Source organism: Photinus pyralis, unplaced genomic scaffold, assembly GCF_008802855.1.
Source record: "Photinus pyralis isolate 1611_PpyrPB1 unplaced genomic scaffold, Ppyr1.3 Ppyr1.4_LG6, whole genome shotgun sequence".
Taxonomy (NCBI): Eukaryota; Metazoa; Arthropoda; class Insecta; order Coleoptera; family Lampyridae; genus Photinus; species Photinus pyralis.
In genome coordinates, this window is record NW_022170663.1 from 43,002,551 (window position 1) to 43,022,889 (window position 20,339).

At 35.8% G+C, this 20,339-nt stretch overlaps 2 protein-coding genes across 9 annotated transcripts in view; one reads left to right on the forward strand and one right to left on the reverse strand.

The window, feature by feature from the left end:
- Positions 1-9,951, reverse strand: part of LOC116173985 (phosphatidylinositol-binding clathrin assembly protein LAP-like) — a 95,962-nt gene extending 86,011 nt beyond the window's left edge. For 2 of the 8 annotated variants that reach the window (XM_031491747.1, XM_031491744.1), the window contains exon 1: positions 9,576-9,932. In XM_031491747.1, the coding sequence (XP_031347607.1) occupies positions 9,576-9,717 (142 nt within the window). In that variant the 5' untranslated portion in view covers positions 9,718-9,932. Of the gene's footprint in view, positions 1-9,575 lie in introns of all 8 variants that reach the window. The other 6 variants (XR_004146005.1, XM_031491748.1, XM_031491745.1 and 3 more) reach the window with 6 other exon arrangements.
- A 73-nt stretch (positions 9,952-10,024) lies between these two features.
- On the forward strand, positions 10,025-18,860 carry LOC116173986 (probable arginine--tRNA ligase, mitochondrial). Its single transcript, XM_031491749.1, has 4 exons — positions 10,025-10,285; positions 16,159-17,317; positions 18,271-18,619; positions 18,665-18,860. The coding sequence occupies exons 1-4, from the start codon at positions 10,250-10,252 to the stop codon at positions 18,813-18,815; spliced, it is 1,695 nt and encodes a 564-aa protein (XP_031347609.1). The 5' UTR covers positions 10,025-10,249; the 3' UTR covers positions 18,816-18,860.
- Positions 18,861-20,339: the final 1,479 nt, after the last annotated feature.

Here is a 20,339-nt window from a genome sequence, read left to right on the forward strand (position 1 = left end):
AAAAAAGCCCTCAAGCGACGATATGTGAAACTAACAAAACTTCAAATATTATAATATTTGTAGCAGCCGAAGAATAACTCTTTTCAATTAACCCAAGTTTGTTAAAATTGGCTCAGCCGTTTCGAAGATACAGAGTGTTCTTTACGGAAACCTTTGAATACTCTCCACCATTTCATTTTTACAGATACAGGAAAAAGTGTCAAACAAAAGAGGTTCAGATTATCGTCGTCTTCAAAGACCTGACATTTTTGGTTAGGTTAATATAACGGAATTCACAGAAACATCACTTTTTTAGATTCCAGATTGCAGTTACGTCCCCTAGCGGCCATTTCAGAAACTTAAAAATATTTTCCAGGTTTTTCTCGTGGCCGTTTTAGTATACCTTTTTCTACCGCAAGCCTCTACGATGGACAGGTTCCCAGATACAGTACCTCGCACTCTTATTTGGCCACCCTGTACATAAGTACCTATTCTAACTACAGACATTTGAAATCACTTTTATACAGTGTGCCCAGTTCCGAAGATATTCGAAAAATACCGAAATTAACCATATTTGTTTTTATTATTTTTGCCATATTTGAAAGGTATCAAAAAACAAATAACATTTCCTCATAGGCATAAAAATGCTATCAATAAACTATACAGTATGTACTTTTTTTCCGGTCCCTATAAAAATCAACATTTCTTTCATACTTCGAAATTATGAAATCCGATTATGAAACATTTCAGATATCTCCATGCCACATATTTCGAGGTTGTATTTGTTCTCTTCGTGTAAAACAGCTCCATCTCTAATTGATTTCAGCAAATTTCGCAGGCGAAAAGTCGAGGAAATTATAGCGTGAGTAAACTTCATCGCCGTTGAAGTGTCGAAGTCAACGACCTTGGTGGTCAAACTCTTTTGGCCTATATTGTAATCTATCAAATTATGCTTTTGAACGCCTCGATTGTATAATTAATTTTCTCCGAAATTTTCCTCATTAAGCGACACAAAAATAATCAACACTTTTAAGCGGTTATAGGAATTCATCGATGTTAGTCATCGACGCGACGAAATTGACTTTAAAAATAAATTAGTTAATGACTGTAAAATGTCGCGTGTTTACTATGTATTTTTAGCGGAAACGTTCCGAGATAATTTTACGAACAGAGAATCACCTTTCTTCAAGTACGCCGCACGCAGGCGCCACTTAGTTACACAAAACGAAAAACGTCAATGAACGTTCACGAAAATAAACAAGAGATGAAAGGCTTTGGAACGTGGCGCGTTTCCAAATGGAGAGTTACATAAAGTTAAAGAATGCAAGTTGACGCATTACGACGACCGTCGCTGTTGGCAATGACATATTTACATTTTTCTAAGTACTCCATTTGTATTATTGCAGCCTATTTTAAACATATCGCCGCGCCGATATCTTATTGTCAATCATGGCAGACGCGAACGAAGAACGTTTGAAACGCCTCAATGCAAAAAATTAATTTCTCATAACCTCGACATCGTTAAATGCTAGTGCAGAAAGGAGAAGTCAAACCAGTAGCGACGAAAACATCTTTATGTAGGATGTGCAAGAATAACTTTGTCGACTTTTTTGCAATTTTGGCTGTAACGTAAATTTAATTACGTGATTTATTTATTTACAATTAATAACAGTCCGTAAACAGATTGATTTATAACAGATAATTATTCTATATCACTCACTGGTACTGAAATATAACATGTAGACACAAACGAGCGCGAAATTACTACTCATCAATTCGGTGTCGATGTTGTTAACTTCCGTTACACAATCCGATTTGCTTGTATAGCAAATGGGATGTTTCTAGAAAATCACGGAACCTGCGAAGTCGGCATATCACATAGAAGATAGAAAGAATCGCACCTGCTTTCGTTCCTTATCGCCGGTGACTAATCTATTATTGTGCCTTGATGGCAGCTGCTGGCGCCCGATGTATCTGTGGATTTCTACAATATTCCCTACAATAATACACAACTACCCTCATTTTTAGACTTGCGCGATTTTTAAGATTCAAAAATCAAATGATATTAGAATCTTGGACACCGAGGAAGCACGTCCTCGTGAAAGTGCACACAAGTTAGTTCCTGTGCATCAAGCCAATGTATTCTATCCGTTTCCCGGGCGAATTTGGTGAATACCGAGGTGAATACATAAATGTTCCAGTCTATCAATCTAACCTCGAACTTCACCAGAAGAGAGCAAGAGAAAAAATTTAGTTCATATGCGTCAAAGTTCTACGAAGTTGGTGCAGATATAGTAAGTTATCAAAGTAATGTGGTTTATGATTAATTTAATTTGTGTTCAAATAAATTTTGTTTGCATGAATTCATGTAAATCGTGTGTTCATTCGAACCCTTTAACGATCCAGATAAATGTCTCATGACATAGTCTTGTTGATCCGTACCCAAAGTAAATTTCAGATGTCTTACAATCACTTAATCCTTTTGCCTTAGAATTTGAGGTCGAGATTGAAATTTTTGTTATTGTGCCGAGATTCGGATGTGTCATGGGAGAAATTTAATAAAAGAACTAGCTGTGTATGGTTCATTTTGGCGGGGCCATTGCACACAGCATTATTTTTTTAATATCATCCCTGGTGTGTTATATTTTTGAAAACAGAAATACCCTCAGAAATTACCCTTAAAAAGAGTCGAAAGAGTCATTATGTCCATTTTGTATTTAAACCTTTTTATAGCGTCACCATGTCGATATCGTCCGATATCGCACTAATGGGACACCACAGGATGACTGTAATTAAATCACAATATTTCGGCCAATCCCAGTCAGTGTATGTATAGATAGAGATCAGCTGTTCCTACATCTCGGTCAGTATAACAATCACCGAGACAGTATTCTAAAAAGCTACATGCCGCAATAACTCCAACTGAACAAAACGTATGGTGTTGGTTCAATGAAAATGAAATCATACATTTAGAATACATATACTTACGCTTGTTTCTCTGAAAAAACAGAAGTAAAAGCAACCGCAAATGAGACCTCCAAAGTTATCAACAAAAGATAGCGGTTAATATATTGGGTAGGTATTACGAAAATAAATAATTGCACACTTCCGATGATACAATAACAAATTTTGAATTCGATCTTGGGTTGTATCCCTCTTTTCTCCGTTACAGTTTAAACAAATTAATTGGCAATTAAAAAATCATAATCTTTTATTGACATTACCGATTCGTATTACCTACATACGTTACGTAGGTACTACTCGTTATGACGTAACCAATTTTGACGCGCAATTAAAATTTGTGATTCATTACACCTCTTACAACAGAGCCATTGCAATACATATGAAAGTTCTAGCACTTCGAGAAACAATTGTACGGCTACAGAAAAAATTGTTATGCTCGTGAAAGAACACTATATTTTGCATACTATACCAGGAGCTATACCATTATCATGTAGGTGTTCTTTCACAGAATAAAATTCGGGCCTACTTATACGAAATTTCAAATTCTAACCATAACTAGCTTTAGATGAATACCTAAAAAAATACCCCCGTCTCCCATATATCATATTTATTATTCCCCACAGACAGATCGCCCCTCACGACGCTCGTAAATGTAGATAGTTACGTTTTTAAGGTAATATTTGCCCTTTAAACTAAACACGTACCTGACGGAGACAGGTTTCCTTTGTTTCCAGTATTAGTCAAAAGGAGTTTTGATCACGTGACGCTTCCAAGAGAATCGGTGGATTGCGAGGTGGATTGATTGTATTTGTCCGGTAATAAAGGAGTGGAAAACGATGGAGGAAAGAGTTACTGTAGAATTTCGTGCACCCCCATTTAGTAGTTTATCATCATCGCAGACATTTTACGCGTCAACTTCCTTGTGTCTTGTAGTGCCAACCATTTTAGGAATTAGGTACCTGGTAAGTTCCCATGGTTAGAGCACGAGCGGTAAATTCGCCGATCGGCATCGACCGTCAAAAAATCAGAAGAAATTATTTAACGTAGATTCAAATACAATCAGGGTGTTCTGCCGATCGGCGGCCGGTGAAAATAAAATTTCGACGGCGGATCACAGTCGCTCACATTCAAGTCTGTGCATGTTGACACACGATCACGAACGGTGATATATCCGTGGTCGTCGTGGTACCCAAAATTATTCTTAAAACATGAATGTGGAGTCGTAAAAGCTTTGAAACGCATTATCCTCGGCATTATCTTGATACCGAAAGAGTACATCACATGTACATTTGATAACCGCGTGTGTTTGATTCAAAGATGTTAAATTCTTTTTCGGAGACCACATGTATTTTGACCAAAACATGTTAAAATCGTGATTCATGCACCAAGATCGTTGGCAAAAAGACTAAAAACATTATCTCGATGCCCAAAACTTGAATTAAATGCATTTTTAGCGACCACATGGATATTGATCAAAACATGTCAAAATCGTTATTCTTGCACCGGGATCGTTGGGAAAAAGACCAAGAGCATTATTTCGATGCCCAAGACATGAATTTGATATATTTATGTTGACTATACCTACGTATTTTACAAAGTTAAAACAAATAGTCGTTAAAAAAGTGAGGATCCTTCGATTTTCCGTTGTATCCGTTTATTACTCTAATTTTTTAATATGATTTGATTTTCTGATTGGATTTTTGAAATCGTTTTAACTACATTTTATTAGAAAAAGGGACCTTTTTATACATGAGAATAGAACACTACCACTTTACCCCTCCACTCTTTTTCATTCGCGGAGTAATTCGTAGGGTCAATCGCGGTCAACTAAACTGAAGGGGCACTTTTTCCCGCCAGCTTGGATTTTATTTCCGATTTAAACCGCGGGATCAACAAATATAAATTAAATTGATTTGCGGATTTAATTGAATTAATTTATGTAAGTAATTATTTGTTAGAAATTAGACAATGGGCATGTGAATATTTGTAAAATTTGAAAAAACAAGAATTTTCAACAAGACCTGGGAAAACGTTATATGCGAGGACCTGGTATTACACTGGCCGGACCTCGGGCCGGACTGAGCACTGATCAGTAGGTACCATAAATCACATTGGGAGGACCGCTTAGTTCCTAGAAGTACGCTTCTAGGATTGGGGTGTATTCTCGGTTATATTCGTGTTTAGTGTGACTGTGGGAGTGTCAAAATGATATAAAGTGCCTTTGATAAAGCGCGCATGTTTTAGTTGTATAGATTCGGGGTAGTAGATACAAAAAGAGTTTGTGCTCTGATTATGTTTGGTGCTTGGTTATACCATAGAGTAAGGTTATACATATACACTGTGTTCGAGATTCGTTTTTATTTTTTTCTGATGTTTTTTTGAACAGATATAAAAAAAAATTTAAAAAAAAACACCTTCTGATTGCCACTTTTTGAGCTCTACAAGACACCGTTAAGAATTTCAACGTTCAACTTTATTTTTTTATAAAAAAAATGCATATACTGTATTGAGTATGTTCTTTTTTACAAATGCAACGATATATGGCACACAAAAAAACAAAAAGTTGGAAACTGTTGGTTTCAACAGGATGGTGTACTCGCGCACAACGCCCTAATCCTGCAAGAATACCTATAGAACATATCTTTCATTTTTTCCAAGAAATTTGTCCAGGTAGGTATTCTTTCTAGGGCTCAAAGAGTGGCAATAAGAAAGTGTTCTTTATTTTTTTGTAGCTGTTCAAATAACATCAGAAAAAATAAAAACGAAATCGGCAAATTTCGGTTTTTCTGGTATATCTTCGGAAGCTCGTTCGGAAGTAAACTGAATTTTCTAGTTTTCTTTACATGATAATATCTTTAGTTGCGCATAGTTTCTCTAGTTTCACCATTGTCGTATCTTCTATGGTTTCGGAGATCCCCATGATAGATATCCGAGTAGACATCCTTATCTTGGACGGTGTTCAAATGTGAGAATTTAGGGTATTTGGAATGCAGAATGAGATGACCATTTCAACTTAATTAACGAGTTAATTCATTTAAAAGTTTCTAGCATTATACATATTTATATTTATACATATTTGTTTGTACGAATTTGAACTTTGAGTTAATTTCAATATACAGTTATATGACCATTTTCTGTTTCTTTTTGTTGACAAATGTAAAGGAATAACCTCGGGAGTAACAAATGTTTGCCCTAATATAATAACAATTTTAATTACCTAATAATTGCAAGGGAATAGACCATTTTAAAGTAGGGCTGAAACGGGCTGAAACGGTATATCATTGGTTGTGACTCGTTTTACGCCGCCATATTTGTTTACATATTACAGCGTAATTGCCATTGGTATACGTGCAGCGGATGGCGGTTACCGAGATGTTTCTGAGGATTTTTCATTGTGTAGTTAGTATATTGTGTCACTATTAAAAACGATGAGACATGGCTTCAGAGGAAGGATTCGACAAAGCCGTCTCAAATAACCTACCATCGGCGTATATATTTATAGTCATAGAATGCAGAAAGAATGACAAGAGACTGAATTCGGCGGAGCTAAGAGGCATAGAAGCGCACAACATTTCTAAAGATTTTAAATGTGCCCATTGTAATTATCCCTCGAACATAAAAATAGTTTGCCAGAACATTTTGTAATAAGTACACATTTCTAAATATTTTAAATGTGTCCATTATGAGTATGCCCCGAACTTTAAAAAATAAAAATATTTTGCGACAACATTTTGTAATACACAATGTTTGGAAAGATTTTTAAATGTGCTATTTGTGATCAACAGAAACTCAAATACGAGCTCAAATATCATCTCATAACACACAACATTTCTAAAGGCTTTAAATGTGATCATTGTGATTTTGCAACAAAGTTTCAGGCAAGTTTGAAACAACAACTCTTAATACACAGCACTGCGCAGGATTTTAAATGTGACATTTGTGATTTTGCAACAAATACTAAAAAGAAACTTAAACGACATCTCGTAACTCGTAACTCATTTCTAAAGATTTTAAATGTGCTCATTATGATTATAGGTCAAATGTTCACCAACATCTCGCAAAAAATTTTAAATGTGATGTATTAAATTGATATTTAAAAAAACACCATTTTTCGGAAGAGTTTAAATGTTGTATTTTCTACTGCGAATCCAGTTTTAAACACCATCTTGTAATGAAATTATAACTTTATTTCAAAACTATTGATCCCTCAATTTACAATATCATGCGGTACAACATCCAGTTTGATAATTAGAATTCCTTCTATCTATCTATTAATTACCGCGCGTATTTCACTATTTTTCATTTCGGCATCGATATTAGACATTAGAAATCAGTATTTTATATTTCCCGGAAAGAACATGTCATATCCGCTTGCATTCCTTATCACCGGCGACTTATCCTTTATTGACTTGATGGCGCTTTGATATCGCTCTCGAAAATTCGCTACATAATGAACACCTTAAATATAAGTATTATTTGTAAATAAATCATGGACCTATACGATGGCCTGCCATCAGTCCAGGTTACTTTTTACTTAGGGAGCTATAAAAGAAATCGTGATCCATCGAATGGCAGAAATATACTACTGGCTCAGTTGTTTTGTTGATTTGTGTAATTACATAATAAAATTTTATTTTAATTTTTTATAACTGTTCAAATAAAACAAAAACCGGATATAGGTAAATTTCTTATGTTCTTATGTTTGATTCTGCGCCCGATAATAATACAGGGTGGTGCATTTAAAACGAAAAAGTTAAGGTCATTTTCGGCTGAACCGGAAATAAAAAAAATAAGATATTACGATTACTAGGTAAATACCTTAGGGTATTATTTGTTATATGAACACCAATTTTTAAAAAATTGCTTCATAAATCACGGAGATTATCGAACGTTCCGGAACTTCACGCTGTATATAAATATATGGCGTAATTCAAATCCGAACCAATATAGGTAGGTAACTTATTTGACAGGCGAGTTGACAGGTAGGTAACAATTAAAAGTCATTAGATGTTTCCCATATTCTATCGACCAAAACAACTGAACTCTGGTGCACATTTTGTTTTCATTCTTCAATTCATACTTGCACGAAGTACCAATAAGCATAACCTTTACCTTACCTCCGTTCCTGAGCATTTCCCGAGGCATTTCCTAAACAATTCCAAAATATTTCCATTTTTGAAAGTTGGTACATCACATTTTCAAAGGGACTAATCCCTGCTATTTTACTGCCGTTGCCAAGTTTAGCATCCAGTAGTGTTTTGTTTTGTTGCTGGCAAATACAGAGTTCGGGAACTGAAAGGCCACCTAGGATTGCAAACGAGTGCATTAAATACCCACGTTTCCGCCGATTTTAAAACTACACTTGATGTGAAATTGTTCAGTTATTCATTTTATGAAGTTTTTTACGAGGTTTTTTTAGTTAAATTTACCTCACAGATAACCTCCAATATCGATACATGTCTTCTATGGAAATCTCGATGGAAATTAACTTTCAGTAGAATTCAACTGTAAGATCGACTCCGTGCAATTTTGAAATTTGAAGGTCTTCAAACCTTACCTTTCGTATAGAACTGAAGACTATCTTGTTGCCATTTTGTTTTTTGTATTATCAAGAAACTATAGGATGTATCGATGACGCAAAAAAAAACCAACTGGCAACACTGGCTCTCAACTTTCGTAGTTTTGGTCATTTTCCAAAACAAAGCTCCAGACAATGACCCTGCAAACTAATTCAAGGTTTGCAGCTCGGTTTGCAGTACAGAAATCATATCTAAAAATGACTTAAGATATGGGGATTTTCACATTTTTCACTCGAGTTTTCAATTTGAAAAATTATCTTTGATAAGGTTGCATTTGCAACACTTTCATACTTGGTACAGTTATCAATTTCCTTGTGACTCGAAGTCGAGGAGGAATCCCCAGATAGTTCAATCCTCGGTTCAATCAGTGCAGTTCAGTACAACGGGGCCCCAACACGTCTTTCGTTTTGTAAATTTAAATGGCAACAAAAATAATCGATAAGATAGAGATAAAATACCAACGTAGATTATTAAATTAAAAATTAAATTAAGTACTCAGACAATGACGTACTTAATGAGAGAGGTACGGCATCGTGCCATGTAGGTTAATAACTTTAAAAACACTTTTTCTGATTCAAACCACCTTATCGTATTTGTGGGTATCTACTTAATGATGGGAACATACAATACGTACTCAAAGTCATTATCTGAATACGAAATGCCGATCAATACCAACTAATGTAAAACAAAAATGGTATTTGAACAACATTAAGAGAGTAATTAACCAAATTAGATAACGTAGGTAAATGATTGCGGTAATTTGACGCGTAAACACTTTCTGATGATTACAAAATTTGGTTAGAGGTGGTGTTTTAATTAAGTCGAAGTACCCTTCCAATCAATGTACCCAGAAAACAATTGATACACGCTCAAGACGACGTGACTAACATTACAACACAAGAGACAAGAGGAGTTTAATAGGAGTAAATAACTTCATTTAAGGTCAATGTGAAATGACCATCATAAGAGCGTTTCGAGTAACAAAAAAAAACTGGAATCCTCAAAACCTGCTCTGATCTAATTACGCAATTCGAAATTGAAAGTGATACTCACAATCTAAGTGTTTCTTTTTTGGTCCGATCATTTCTTCGGTTGTGGCCTTACAAACAGATTTCGCTAATCCTTGACCGGCTATGCTATGTTTAGCTGCTAGAAACCGGTCGTTGATAGTTTGTCCTGCCATACGACTCGTCATTTTGAAAGTAATCACTGAAATTCACTTGATACACTACACTGGAAACAAATCCTGGACGATTTGAAATGAAAAAAAAAACGTCACGTATTGCACAGCTGACGACTCGACCACACACTCTTCGATCCTTCCACGACTGCCTACACTACAATTTTATTTCCTATTCCTAACCAAACCAGCTGCGGTGCAGGGACGAACTTATCCATTTCACTTTAAAGACTGACTTGGAACTGCAAGAGCGGGTCGCCCGAGTACAGCCCTGCGCGTGCGAACGCGATCGAACCGCGCCGAATGCGAGAAATTTTAAATCCCTCATTAATTAGGAAATAGGCAATGAAATGCATTTTACTCGATTAAAAAACATGCCGTGAGCGATTAGCACGCACTTCTATTACGCACGCACCCTCCCCGACGTTGTTTTTCGAAATTTCCGCCAAACTGACAGTTAACATGTTTCAGTGAGAAGCTAACCTCAATTTTACATCATTCATGTTTGTAACAAAATTTTAAGTACACAAAAATAATCATCAGTGATATGTCTACAAAGATCAAATTGTATTTAGGACGTAAGGTAATTAATTCCCTTCTTTTATTGTAGTTTAGGTAGTTGATTTTATGTGTAAGAGATGACGCCACTAATTTCCTGAATTGTTGGGGGCGAAACAACTTAAAAAGGGTAACTTGAAATTTTGAATTAGTTAAATTCTTTCCTTAAAGAGGAAAAGGTTTGCTAACGTGTTCTTTTTCGGTACTTGGATAACTTAGTTCGGCACAATGGAAGTAGATTCATTTAGCAGTGCTCTCGCTAAAGGTTGTGCCGAAAATGAGAAAGGAAACAAACAACAAAACTCTTCAAAAAGCCGAACACAGTAGGCCATATGAAACCAGTATGACGTTCTACTGAACATGGCATGATACACAGGCAAAAGTACGGATTTGCCTCGGGTCGGTTTTATATAGGCCACTCTTTAGTTACGTTGTGTGACCAGTAAATAAAAAATAAAAATGGGGTTGTACTGGCTTATTATGACAGACTTTTATACCCATCAAACTATTGCAAATTGGGGATGTTGATTTGATGTCACGGGTGCTTCAGTAACTGGTGTATTGGGGTCGGAACGGAGTGGCACAACGTTTGGTGCTTTTTTTTGCAACTGGGACAGTGTTCTGGTAAAAATTCCTCGATAGGAAGCTGAATTACAGGTTCGATTAAATTTCAACTACCCCGTGTAGAATTTTCGAAAATATTTGCCCAACCTAAGAAAGGGCTGAGAATTATTAAAAGCTGCAAAGAGATGAAAAATATAATAGGAAAAAAGAATGAAAGGTAGGTAATAGAAATAAAATGAAAATATACCTACATACTTACATTTCAATTGCAATTAACAAAACTCATTTTTAGGCTTGTGTTCTTGTTTCCTGCGCATATAAAGATCTTATTTATTTTACTTACAACTACTTATACAAACTTTTTAATGCATTTTCCATCTCATGTTGGAAGGCTCTATTATGGCCACCTCGATGGCCACTTTTTTCCGTTCGCCCGAGAACCTAACTACTCCTACAGTTAGTTTGTTCTTTTTTTCTTTGGTAGCTTATATGTATGTAGCTCGCTGGCACCTGCACCGAGAAAAATCTTGACAAATAATTTGCACATGTGCAAACTGCGCACAACTTCCTTATTTATAGATATTTTTTGAAATTTTAACCAAGTCTTCTAGTAAATGCTAACATCCTTTATTTTAAGCCGCAGGTGTGACATTTTAACCACAGATGCTTCTAGTAAAGACAAACATATCGCCCATAGTAAAATCAGTTGTGCGCATGCGGAGATTGCGCAATGCTAACTTTCTTATTTATGGATATTTCTTGTAAGTTTAACCATAGATGCTTCTAGTAAAGAAAAACATGCACACCTTTTGCGAAATACTGATCAATGCATGAAATGCTTCATAAGTTACTTGCCATAGGGCGAAAACCTTTTCTTGTTTTGTTTAATTTGATTGATATTAACAATTTATTTTTTTTATTACACTATTTTTATGTTGCCTTATTTTTATTTTGTGCGTAAAAAAAAATTTAATGGGATATTATTGATGGTATGACATTAAAAAAATTAAATATAATAGCAATAAAAAACTATCAAAAAAAACAACCATTTTTTTTGGTCAAAATTATAAACAAGGTGTATTGGGTACATTTTTTAATGTGGTATATTTTTACACAATTTTGGTTCACGGAAGAATGGTGTCCCGGCAACCCTGCAAGTTATGAAGACAAACCATCATTTGAAATTTTTGTTAATTATTAATTATATATAATGTTCATTTATATATAGGGTAACAGCCTCAGAACAGTCAATTTTATTATCTCTATTATTTATGAAGCCATTTTTTAATAATTGATATGCTTAAGTAAGTAACAAATATTAATGCATTTAATAATCATAATGTCTTCTTTTTTCAACTTCTGGTTTAGTTGGAAATGCTTTAACTTTTTGTTTTTAAATGCGACACCCTGTATATTTAATTGTTAACGGACGCAATTATTTAAAAAAATTCTTCATAATTAACCGAGACAATTGTCTGTTCTAGGACTATTTATTTCCTCCGTATATAGATAAGTTGGCAGTGGCGGATCCAGAGAATCTTTTCAGGAGGGGCTCCATTCCCCAATTACGGTTACGGAGAACATTTTTAGAAAGATTTTTAGAAAGATAGAAAGGAGAGAATGTAATGGAAATACTGTAAATTAAGTTGTTTATAACAATTAAAAAGTGATTTTTGACTTTTCGCCAAGCCTTTTTGGCTTTTCGTAGGAGGCACTTGCCCCCTACTGAATCCGCCACTGTAAGATGGGCGTTCTGGGTTCTGGCACATTTTTACACCACTGGCTGTCTTGATGCATTAGATCTTAATTTTTCCCCAAATCGTCACGAAACCTTAATTTTCAAGTCTATACTTTATATAGTATAAAATTTTTGTTCCATGACAGGGCAGTAACACTTTCCTTGCCTCCTGTGACTTTAAAAAGAGAATTTTGGGAAGTAGTTATTATAGTCAGGAAAATGACACATTACTGGCGAGGAAATATTGAAGTACGAGCCCCCTTTGGACTCGAATACTTTAATTTCCGGGTCAAATTGTGTCATTTTATTGACGAGTTTTGTATTACATTTTACTCGAAATCGTATTTTAATACACAATTTCAATTTTCATATAGAACTTTTGATTAATGTCAATCTGTCAGTAATGACAGGAGTCATTATAGACATTTAGCAATGTGACAGGCGCGACCGGAAAAGTGACAGGTGCGGGCGGGAGGAAAAATTCAGCATAAAAAATTAGGTTTCCATTTAATAGCATTATACTATATACCAAGGGACTAAAGTGTGCGTCCTAATCCCGAGGGTGCAGATTGTTGCCTGAAACGTAGTTGGGGGCAACAAGCACCCGAGGGATTAGGACGCACTTTAGTCCTGTGGTATATACGCTATTTTTTGTACTTTGGTAATCAGCTACAGCAATTTCAATGTTAATTAAAGTGCAAATTTGAAAGAAAAATTTGTTTGATTGTAGGATCAATATACCTTGTAATTTGTATTGTCAAATTGTGACCGTATAATGATAAATGTCAGTTTGATTTAAAGAATCCAGTTTAAAACTACGGAGTAGAAATGATCGTTTAAAACTAAACAAATTTGCACTTTAGTGCCTTAAATGAATGACAAAACACAAAAAATATCGCTTACGTCATATCTCAAAAACAAAAGACAATCCTGAAGTGACAATTTATTACTAAGAGATTTATTGTGATAATTCCAGAATTTACACTCGCACTGTATAATACCTTTATAGCCTATTAACGGTCTAAAAATGAATATCTAAGCACGGGAGCAAAGGTTTCATCATGATAGGTACATGTTGCTGTGTAAAACTAACTTTTAATAACAACAGAACTTTAACAGAAGACCTCACGATGCTTGCTTTTAAAGAAACATACACGCTTTCCTACCGTCGCGAACCAGCCTCGTTGATTCCAGGATTTAATGAAACACCATTTCCACTAGATCTAAAAAAATCTTCTCCAGGACTTTAAAATAAAACCGCCAATCACAATTGTGACCAGATGTGCATTTTCTTTGAAATTAATTATGTTTCGCCTGATATCAAAACTTCTTATCGCAAACACTTAAATAAACCTTTTATAAAATACGCCAATTCGATCACAGTGTCTTACATTAGAGCATCTTATCTTAATTGTTTAGACCGAAATGACTTCTACATACGTTGTTTACGCAATAGGTAATATTTATAAACTCACATTTTGTTGTAGTGAGTATATCATAAAATTCACAGTGAATGTTACAGTCATGGCAAATGGTAACCTTTTTAGTATTTGTGCTTTGTCATAGCTAATGGAAGATTATTTTGTACGATAACATTGTCACGGAATCTAAAAGTTAATGTATTTCATTAGTTCCAAAGCATCAATTTTGTTCCGCCACAAATTGTGTAGAAACGCAAGTCAAATTTTAGTTCTTCTCATGGTTCAAGAGCTTCAACATTAACACGGTCTAACAGTAACCCTCTTTTGGAGTAATACCGATATGTACTGTAGAAATCATATTTGTAAAAACGTTTTTGAACCAATTCATCATTCACTTTGTGCTTTTGATATATTGGATTCCATAGTGCCACTCCATACTCTAACTGTCATCAGACAAACTAGTGTTGTAGTGAATGTTTAAATCCTTAAAAACAGATGCCTAAACTATTGCTTCATTATTTAGTTTGTAATTATGTGTCATTGGCGCAGCGTTTCTAGAAAAAGTCTATGGCATTTTGAAACGTTTAATGATAAACAGTTTAGTGCATTTTTGCATATTCATAATAATCTGCAATTTTGTAGGTTTGATACAGTGTGTGGAATAACAGATCACCTTAGTAATGGTACTTATATAAAGTTGGAACAACAAAGGTCCGTGGTTGGATCCCTGAGGTACCCACGATGATTGGTTGAAGGCTATAGATATGTGATTGCTGTAACAGGGCATATTATCTTGTTATACCTATACCTTTGTACTAGACATTTGGCGTGATTAAGGATTTTGTGTGTATCAATATGAAATAGCTTTAGCAGGTGGAGTAATTAAAATTGATTGCATGTGTCCAGTTAGGTCTATGTGTATGGGTCAGAAGTATTGCTCCGCTGGGTCTGGTTCATTACAAAGAAATATCCATGGTGTATTTGCCTTTGCGACTTCTTATTTACCTATTGCTTCTTGATTGCTAATATATAATACACTATTTCTGTCATATATGTTGCGCTGAAAGTAATAATAATAATAATGCTTTATTTTCCCAACAGGAACACCCATTTACAGGACAAAGGCGAAAATACATAAAGAAAAGTTATTAATCCTAAATTAGTAATAAACGCTAAAAGTAAGAACACAAAAAAGAGAAAAAAAAATACTCAGCAGAAACAAATAATACAAAAAAAAACAAATGATTTGAAAAAAAGTACGCCAAGATATTAGGAATTATTTAGACGCTATTTCAAGAATATAGTTCTTACTAATATATATAACTAATCGCCCATAATAGTATATTGAAAGACAAGTGTTACAATGCGACCTATTGTAATACGACTATCTTGTGGCACGAGTGGCGACGCGAAGCGTAGCCACGAGTGTCCGCAAGATAGGAGTATTACAATAAAGCATTGTAACACGCGTTTTTCATACTATTTTTTCTATTTCGGTGCTTTCATTTAATTAAAAAAATCATTATCAGAAACTATAGGGAACATTAGAACTAACATGTTTTATGTTGGGAACACTTTTTATGCCGTTAAGTTTTAGGTTGGCAGCGTAGTAAGACTGAAATTTTGAAGTTCAAACATGGAAGTACCCAACGAAGTACCTGCTTGTACTAACTAGTAACTGCCAACTTAAGAGATGAGTTACCAAAAAAAACGACTATAATCACTGTCTTTGTACAACTGTTTTCGGCCTAAAACAGTTGTACAAAATCATCATTGTGACACCGAAATAGAAAAATAATTTTGCGGTCCCATTTTCCTTTTAAAACTTTAGGGGAAGGGAAACTAATGCCATTTATGAAATTAAAGTTAAAAAATTCTTCTTTTCCTCAATTATTCACATTAACCCGTTATTATGAATAATCACCGCATTTTCCGGCCCGTGTGGCGCAGTTCAATTAAAGCTGAATTGTGGTGCGAAGGGCCCCTGGTTCGAATCCGGGTACAGGCATAGATATTTGTAAATGTATAATGGGTTGGGTTGGTAGAGCAGCCTTGGTTGAAACCTCGCCCACTCAAAAATAAAGGCAAAATAATATAAAATAAAATAAAAAAATTTATCACTTTGATCGTAATATATACATTCATACAGCATAATAGTTAACATGTATGTTTCAGGTAATAGAAAGTCTTCGGCAAAGCCCAAACATAAATCCAGTCCAACTAAAACCATTAATACAAATAGGAAATCCGCCATCAGACAACCATATAGAATTTTATCTGCCCATAAACGCGATCGAACAGTATTTGGGTATCGCAAGTGTGAATGATATTCTCAAAATTCAACCGGATGATATTATTAAAAACATTCACTGCGTAAAAGACAGGGCGAATCGAAAAATCAGCTTCGAAATTAATAGAGATATCTTTGTTAAAGATGTGATCGAAAATTCCGCCGCCCCAGATGTCAACTTAACTCCGAAGAATATCGTAATCGAATATAGTTCACCCAACATAGCCAAACCGTTTCACGTCGGACACTTGAGATCGACAATAATCGGAAATTTTCTCGCGAACTTACACACTTACTTAAATCACAAAGTGACGCGGTTGAACTATTTGGGAGATTGGGGAACTCAGTTTGGATTTATAAGAGTTGGCGTCAATAAGCTCAATTTTACAGAGGAGGATATTAAACAAAACCCTACGCAATTACTTTACGAGTCGTACGTACACGCCAATCAACTGGCAGAGTCAGACCCGAAAATTAGCGAACTCGCCAGGGGCTACTTTGCGAAATTGGAAAGCGGGTCGGAGGCAGACTTACAGGTATGGCGGTCATACATTGATTATACCATTTCGGATTTGCAAGCGACGTACGACAGGTTAGGAGTCAAATTTGACGAGTATAATTACGAGTCGATGTATAACGTGAGTCACATAAAAAGCGTGCTCGATGCGCTTTCAAGTAAAAAACTTCTCAACGTTGACACAGATGGAAAGGTAAATGTAAACGTGAACGACAGAAATATCTGTTTGATTAAGAGTGATGGAAGTTCCTTATATCTGACGAGAGATTTGGCGGCCGCCATAGATCGATTTAGCAAGTTTAATTTCGACCAAATGTATTATGTTGTCGAGAATGGTCAAAATGATCACTTCAACTCGCTTAAGGGTTTATTACACCTTATGGATGTGCCATGGTCGGATCGTATCAAGCATATTAAATTTGGACGGATTCACGGTATGAGCACACGGAAGGGGAAAGTAGTTTTCTTACGGGATCTCCTGAATGAAATTCAAGATTTAATGTTGGAAAAGCAGATGGAATCGCCAAGTAAGTGAACCCTTATGGTACCCTTAGATCTGTTTATATGATCTAAGATGGTACCGTGAATTTGTGGCACCATATTAGATTTTTCGAAGCGTAAGTTTTAGGTTAGTTATATTTGTTTTAGTGCCACTTTCCTTTGTTTCACATTACTGTGCAGGTGAAGTATAGCGCCACCATATTCGAGGTATCCAACACAAAATATACCAACTTTTTAGTTTTTTTAGTGTGATTAATCGTTCTCCTCGTAGACATTCAAATCCACACATTGTAAATCTCACTGACAGTAGACAACCAATAGCACGCCACCATCCTAATGAATGTCATCTATTATTATTATTATTATTATTAACTCACCACAAGTCACTAACCGACTCCCATTGCAGCGTTGATAGGAAGGCAACGAACATTACATCCTCGCATACAATTTAGGTTGCAATCCAACAGTACACCCCAGAGCTAAGGTGGTCATCTTCCAGCAGTCGGCATCTTTTGCTACCGTCATCACGTGATCTAATACACTCACACGATTAAACGGGGGCGCTACGTATGTCACAACGTTGCCGACCTCCACAATACCATTGACTCACACATACATCTACCATTGGCTGTGACCGTCACTTCCTGGTTCAAAACAAGCCTTGATTCTTTACTAGCGCGCATTCGCGTTACGTATTTCGTTATGTTTACCAAAATTGAACAAACATTGTGAAATTACGAACATGCACATAGAAATAGTCGACTATTAAATCACACTTTGTTGATACAAATTGGTTGGGTAGTTTTGCTAATATAAACTACCATATAGTTAGCAGACTAGACATTTTACTCTGAGGGCAGTATGTTGTTTTGCTACTGCCACGAAACTAAAACAAATAACTAACCGTTAATATTTTTGAAAAATGCAATATTATGCCAACGCCTCTTACTGGTCTTCTGTTGTTTATCTGTAATTATAGATACGAAAGTACCTATAACAAATGGCGAAATTTCCGATGTACTTGGAGTGTCATGCGTTATTGTGAATGATTTGAAACAACGAAGACAGAAAGATTATACGTTCAGTTGGGATCAAGCATTGCAAGTACAGGGCGATAGTGGCGCAAAGTTGCAGTATACCCATTGCCGTTTGTGCAGTTTGGAAGAGAATTCGGGAGCGGTACCTGTGCAAGTTTGTAAACCCGAATTCCTGGAGCAGCCCGACGTTACCGCTCTCGTGCGGGAGTTGGCGCGTTTTCCAGATGTATTGCACAAAGCCCAATCGCAGATGGAAGCTTGTGTGCTAGTGAGTTACTTATTCCACTTATGGTTAGTTACGCACGAGCTGTGCAGATTTACATGATTTACTTTCAGCAACTACATTAACCGTGCCTTTAAGACGCTACAGGTGAAAGATCAAGAGCCCGAGCTCGCCTCTCAACGACTGCTCCTATTTTCGTCAGCGCGAGACGTCTTGGGACAAGGCATGCAAATATTAGGACTGAAACCACTCACGAAAATGTAACTTTAATAACGATGATTAAAAAAAAATAGTAAAACATTAACGCTTTTTCCAAGTGAACTTCTTTCTAGCGCCCGCCTGACCCGGTTTCATTCTCTCTTGCCGACGCCGGTCACGAGTTAGTAATCCGGCTAAAATTACATTGTAGTTGCGATTCTCCTGTAAATATCTTACCTAATCGCATCTTTTCGATCATCTCTTCCGATACAAACGATCGCAATCCCCAGGCGATACCCCAACGGAGAGCACCTGCCTGTCCAGATGGTCCGCCCCCTTCCACATGAGCCTCGACGTCAACTTTACCCAGCATACCAGAGAACAAAAGGGGAAACATTAACTAAAAAAAAATAAGATGATGTTATTATTAATATACAAAAGATATGCCAAAGTATTTTTATTATTTATCTTTTATTTTTGCTTATTGCATTAATAACCTTTGTTTTCAAAAAAGACCTAGTCAAGTTCATTTTCAGTCGATGACAAACAGTCATTTGAAAAACACCTGTTGACATTTTGGGGACATCCGTTTGCAACTAAAAAAGTTGGCTCTGTGTACACATTTTTGACATGCGTTTTCAATTCTCTTTTGTAAGAAGAATCTTCAGTTACAATTTCAGAAAAATGGTCCACACATTGTTAAGTATGTGGTTTCACGCCACGCTGTCATATATCACACACATAAGAAAGTTATGTGCTGCGCGTACGCAATTCATTTTTTGACAATTTGCTTTTATAGTAAATTTCCCTTAAAAATTCGGAAAAATCCGTCCAAAAATAAGAAAACGGGGGTTTGTGCAGGCGCAATCCATTTTTTGACGTGTTTTATTATAAGAAGCATCTCCTGAAATTTTAGAATAAATGGTTCACAAGTTATGCGCATGCGCCATTTATTTTTGACACCTAATTTGCATTTGCTTCTAGGAAACACCTTTAAAACTTCAGAAAAATCCGTCCATTAAGTCTGCGCATGCGCAACCCATTTTTCTTAACACGTGCGCATAAATAAAGTTATTCAGGATTCGAAAGAAAGTTAAGATTGTTCCAAGGCGTACGTAAGAGATAGTAAAACCGTTTATTTGTTCCCCTTGTTTTCTATACACAAGGTGACATTTTTAAAACTAATTGGGTCACATTTTTTCGTGTTATATAGTGATTTTACAGAAAAACAAATCTGTTTTGGTAGTGTGGTTCCTGGGTTGTGACCGGGGGGGGGGGTTCGACCTAGTCTGACCCAGTAACTAGTTTCGAACTCATTCTGTTGACTGTGAAGTACGTTCTAGTATAGCCCAATACACTGCACCATCAATTTAAATAAAAGCAATAATTACACCCATTAATTGAATGTAGGCCAGTTACATATGGGAAATTATTTCTTTTGTTTAAATTGATGACATTTCAAGATCATAAAATTTGCAGGTGTTTTCCCTGCGTAAAATAAAATGTCTTTAGCGTTTATGTGTTAGGCTTTATCGACAGGTGTGTTAAAAGGTAATGGGTTCAGATGAAATAAAATAAATTCACAAAACT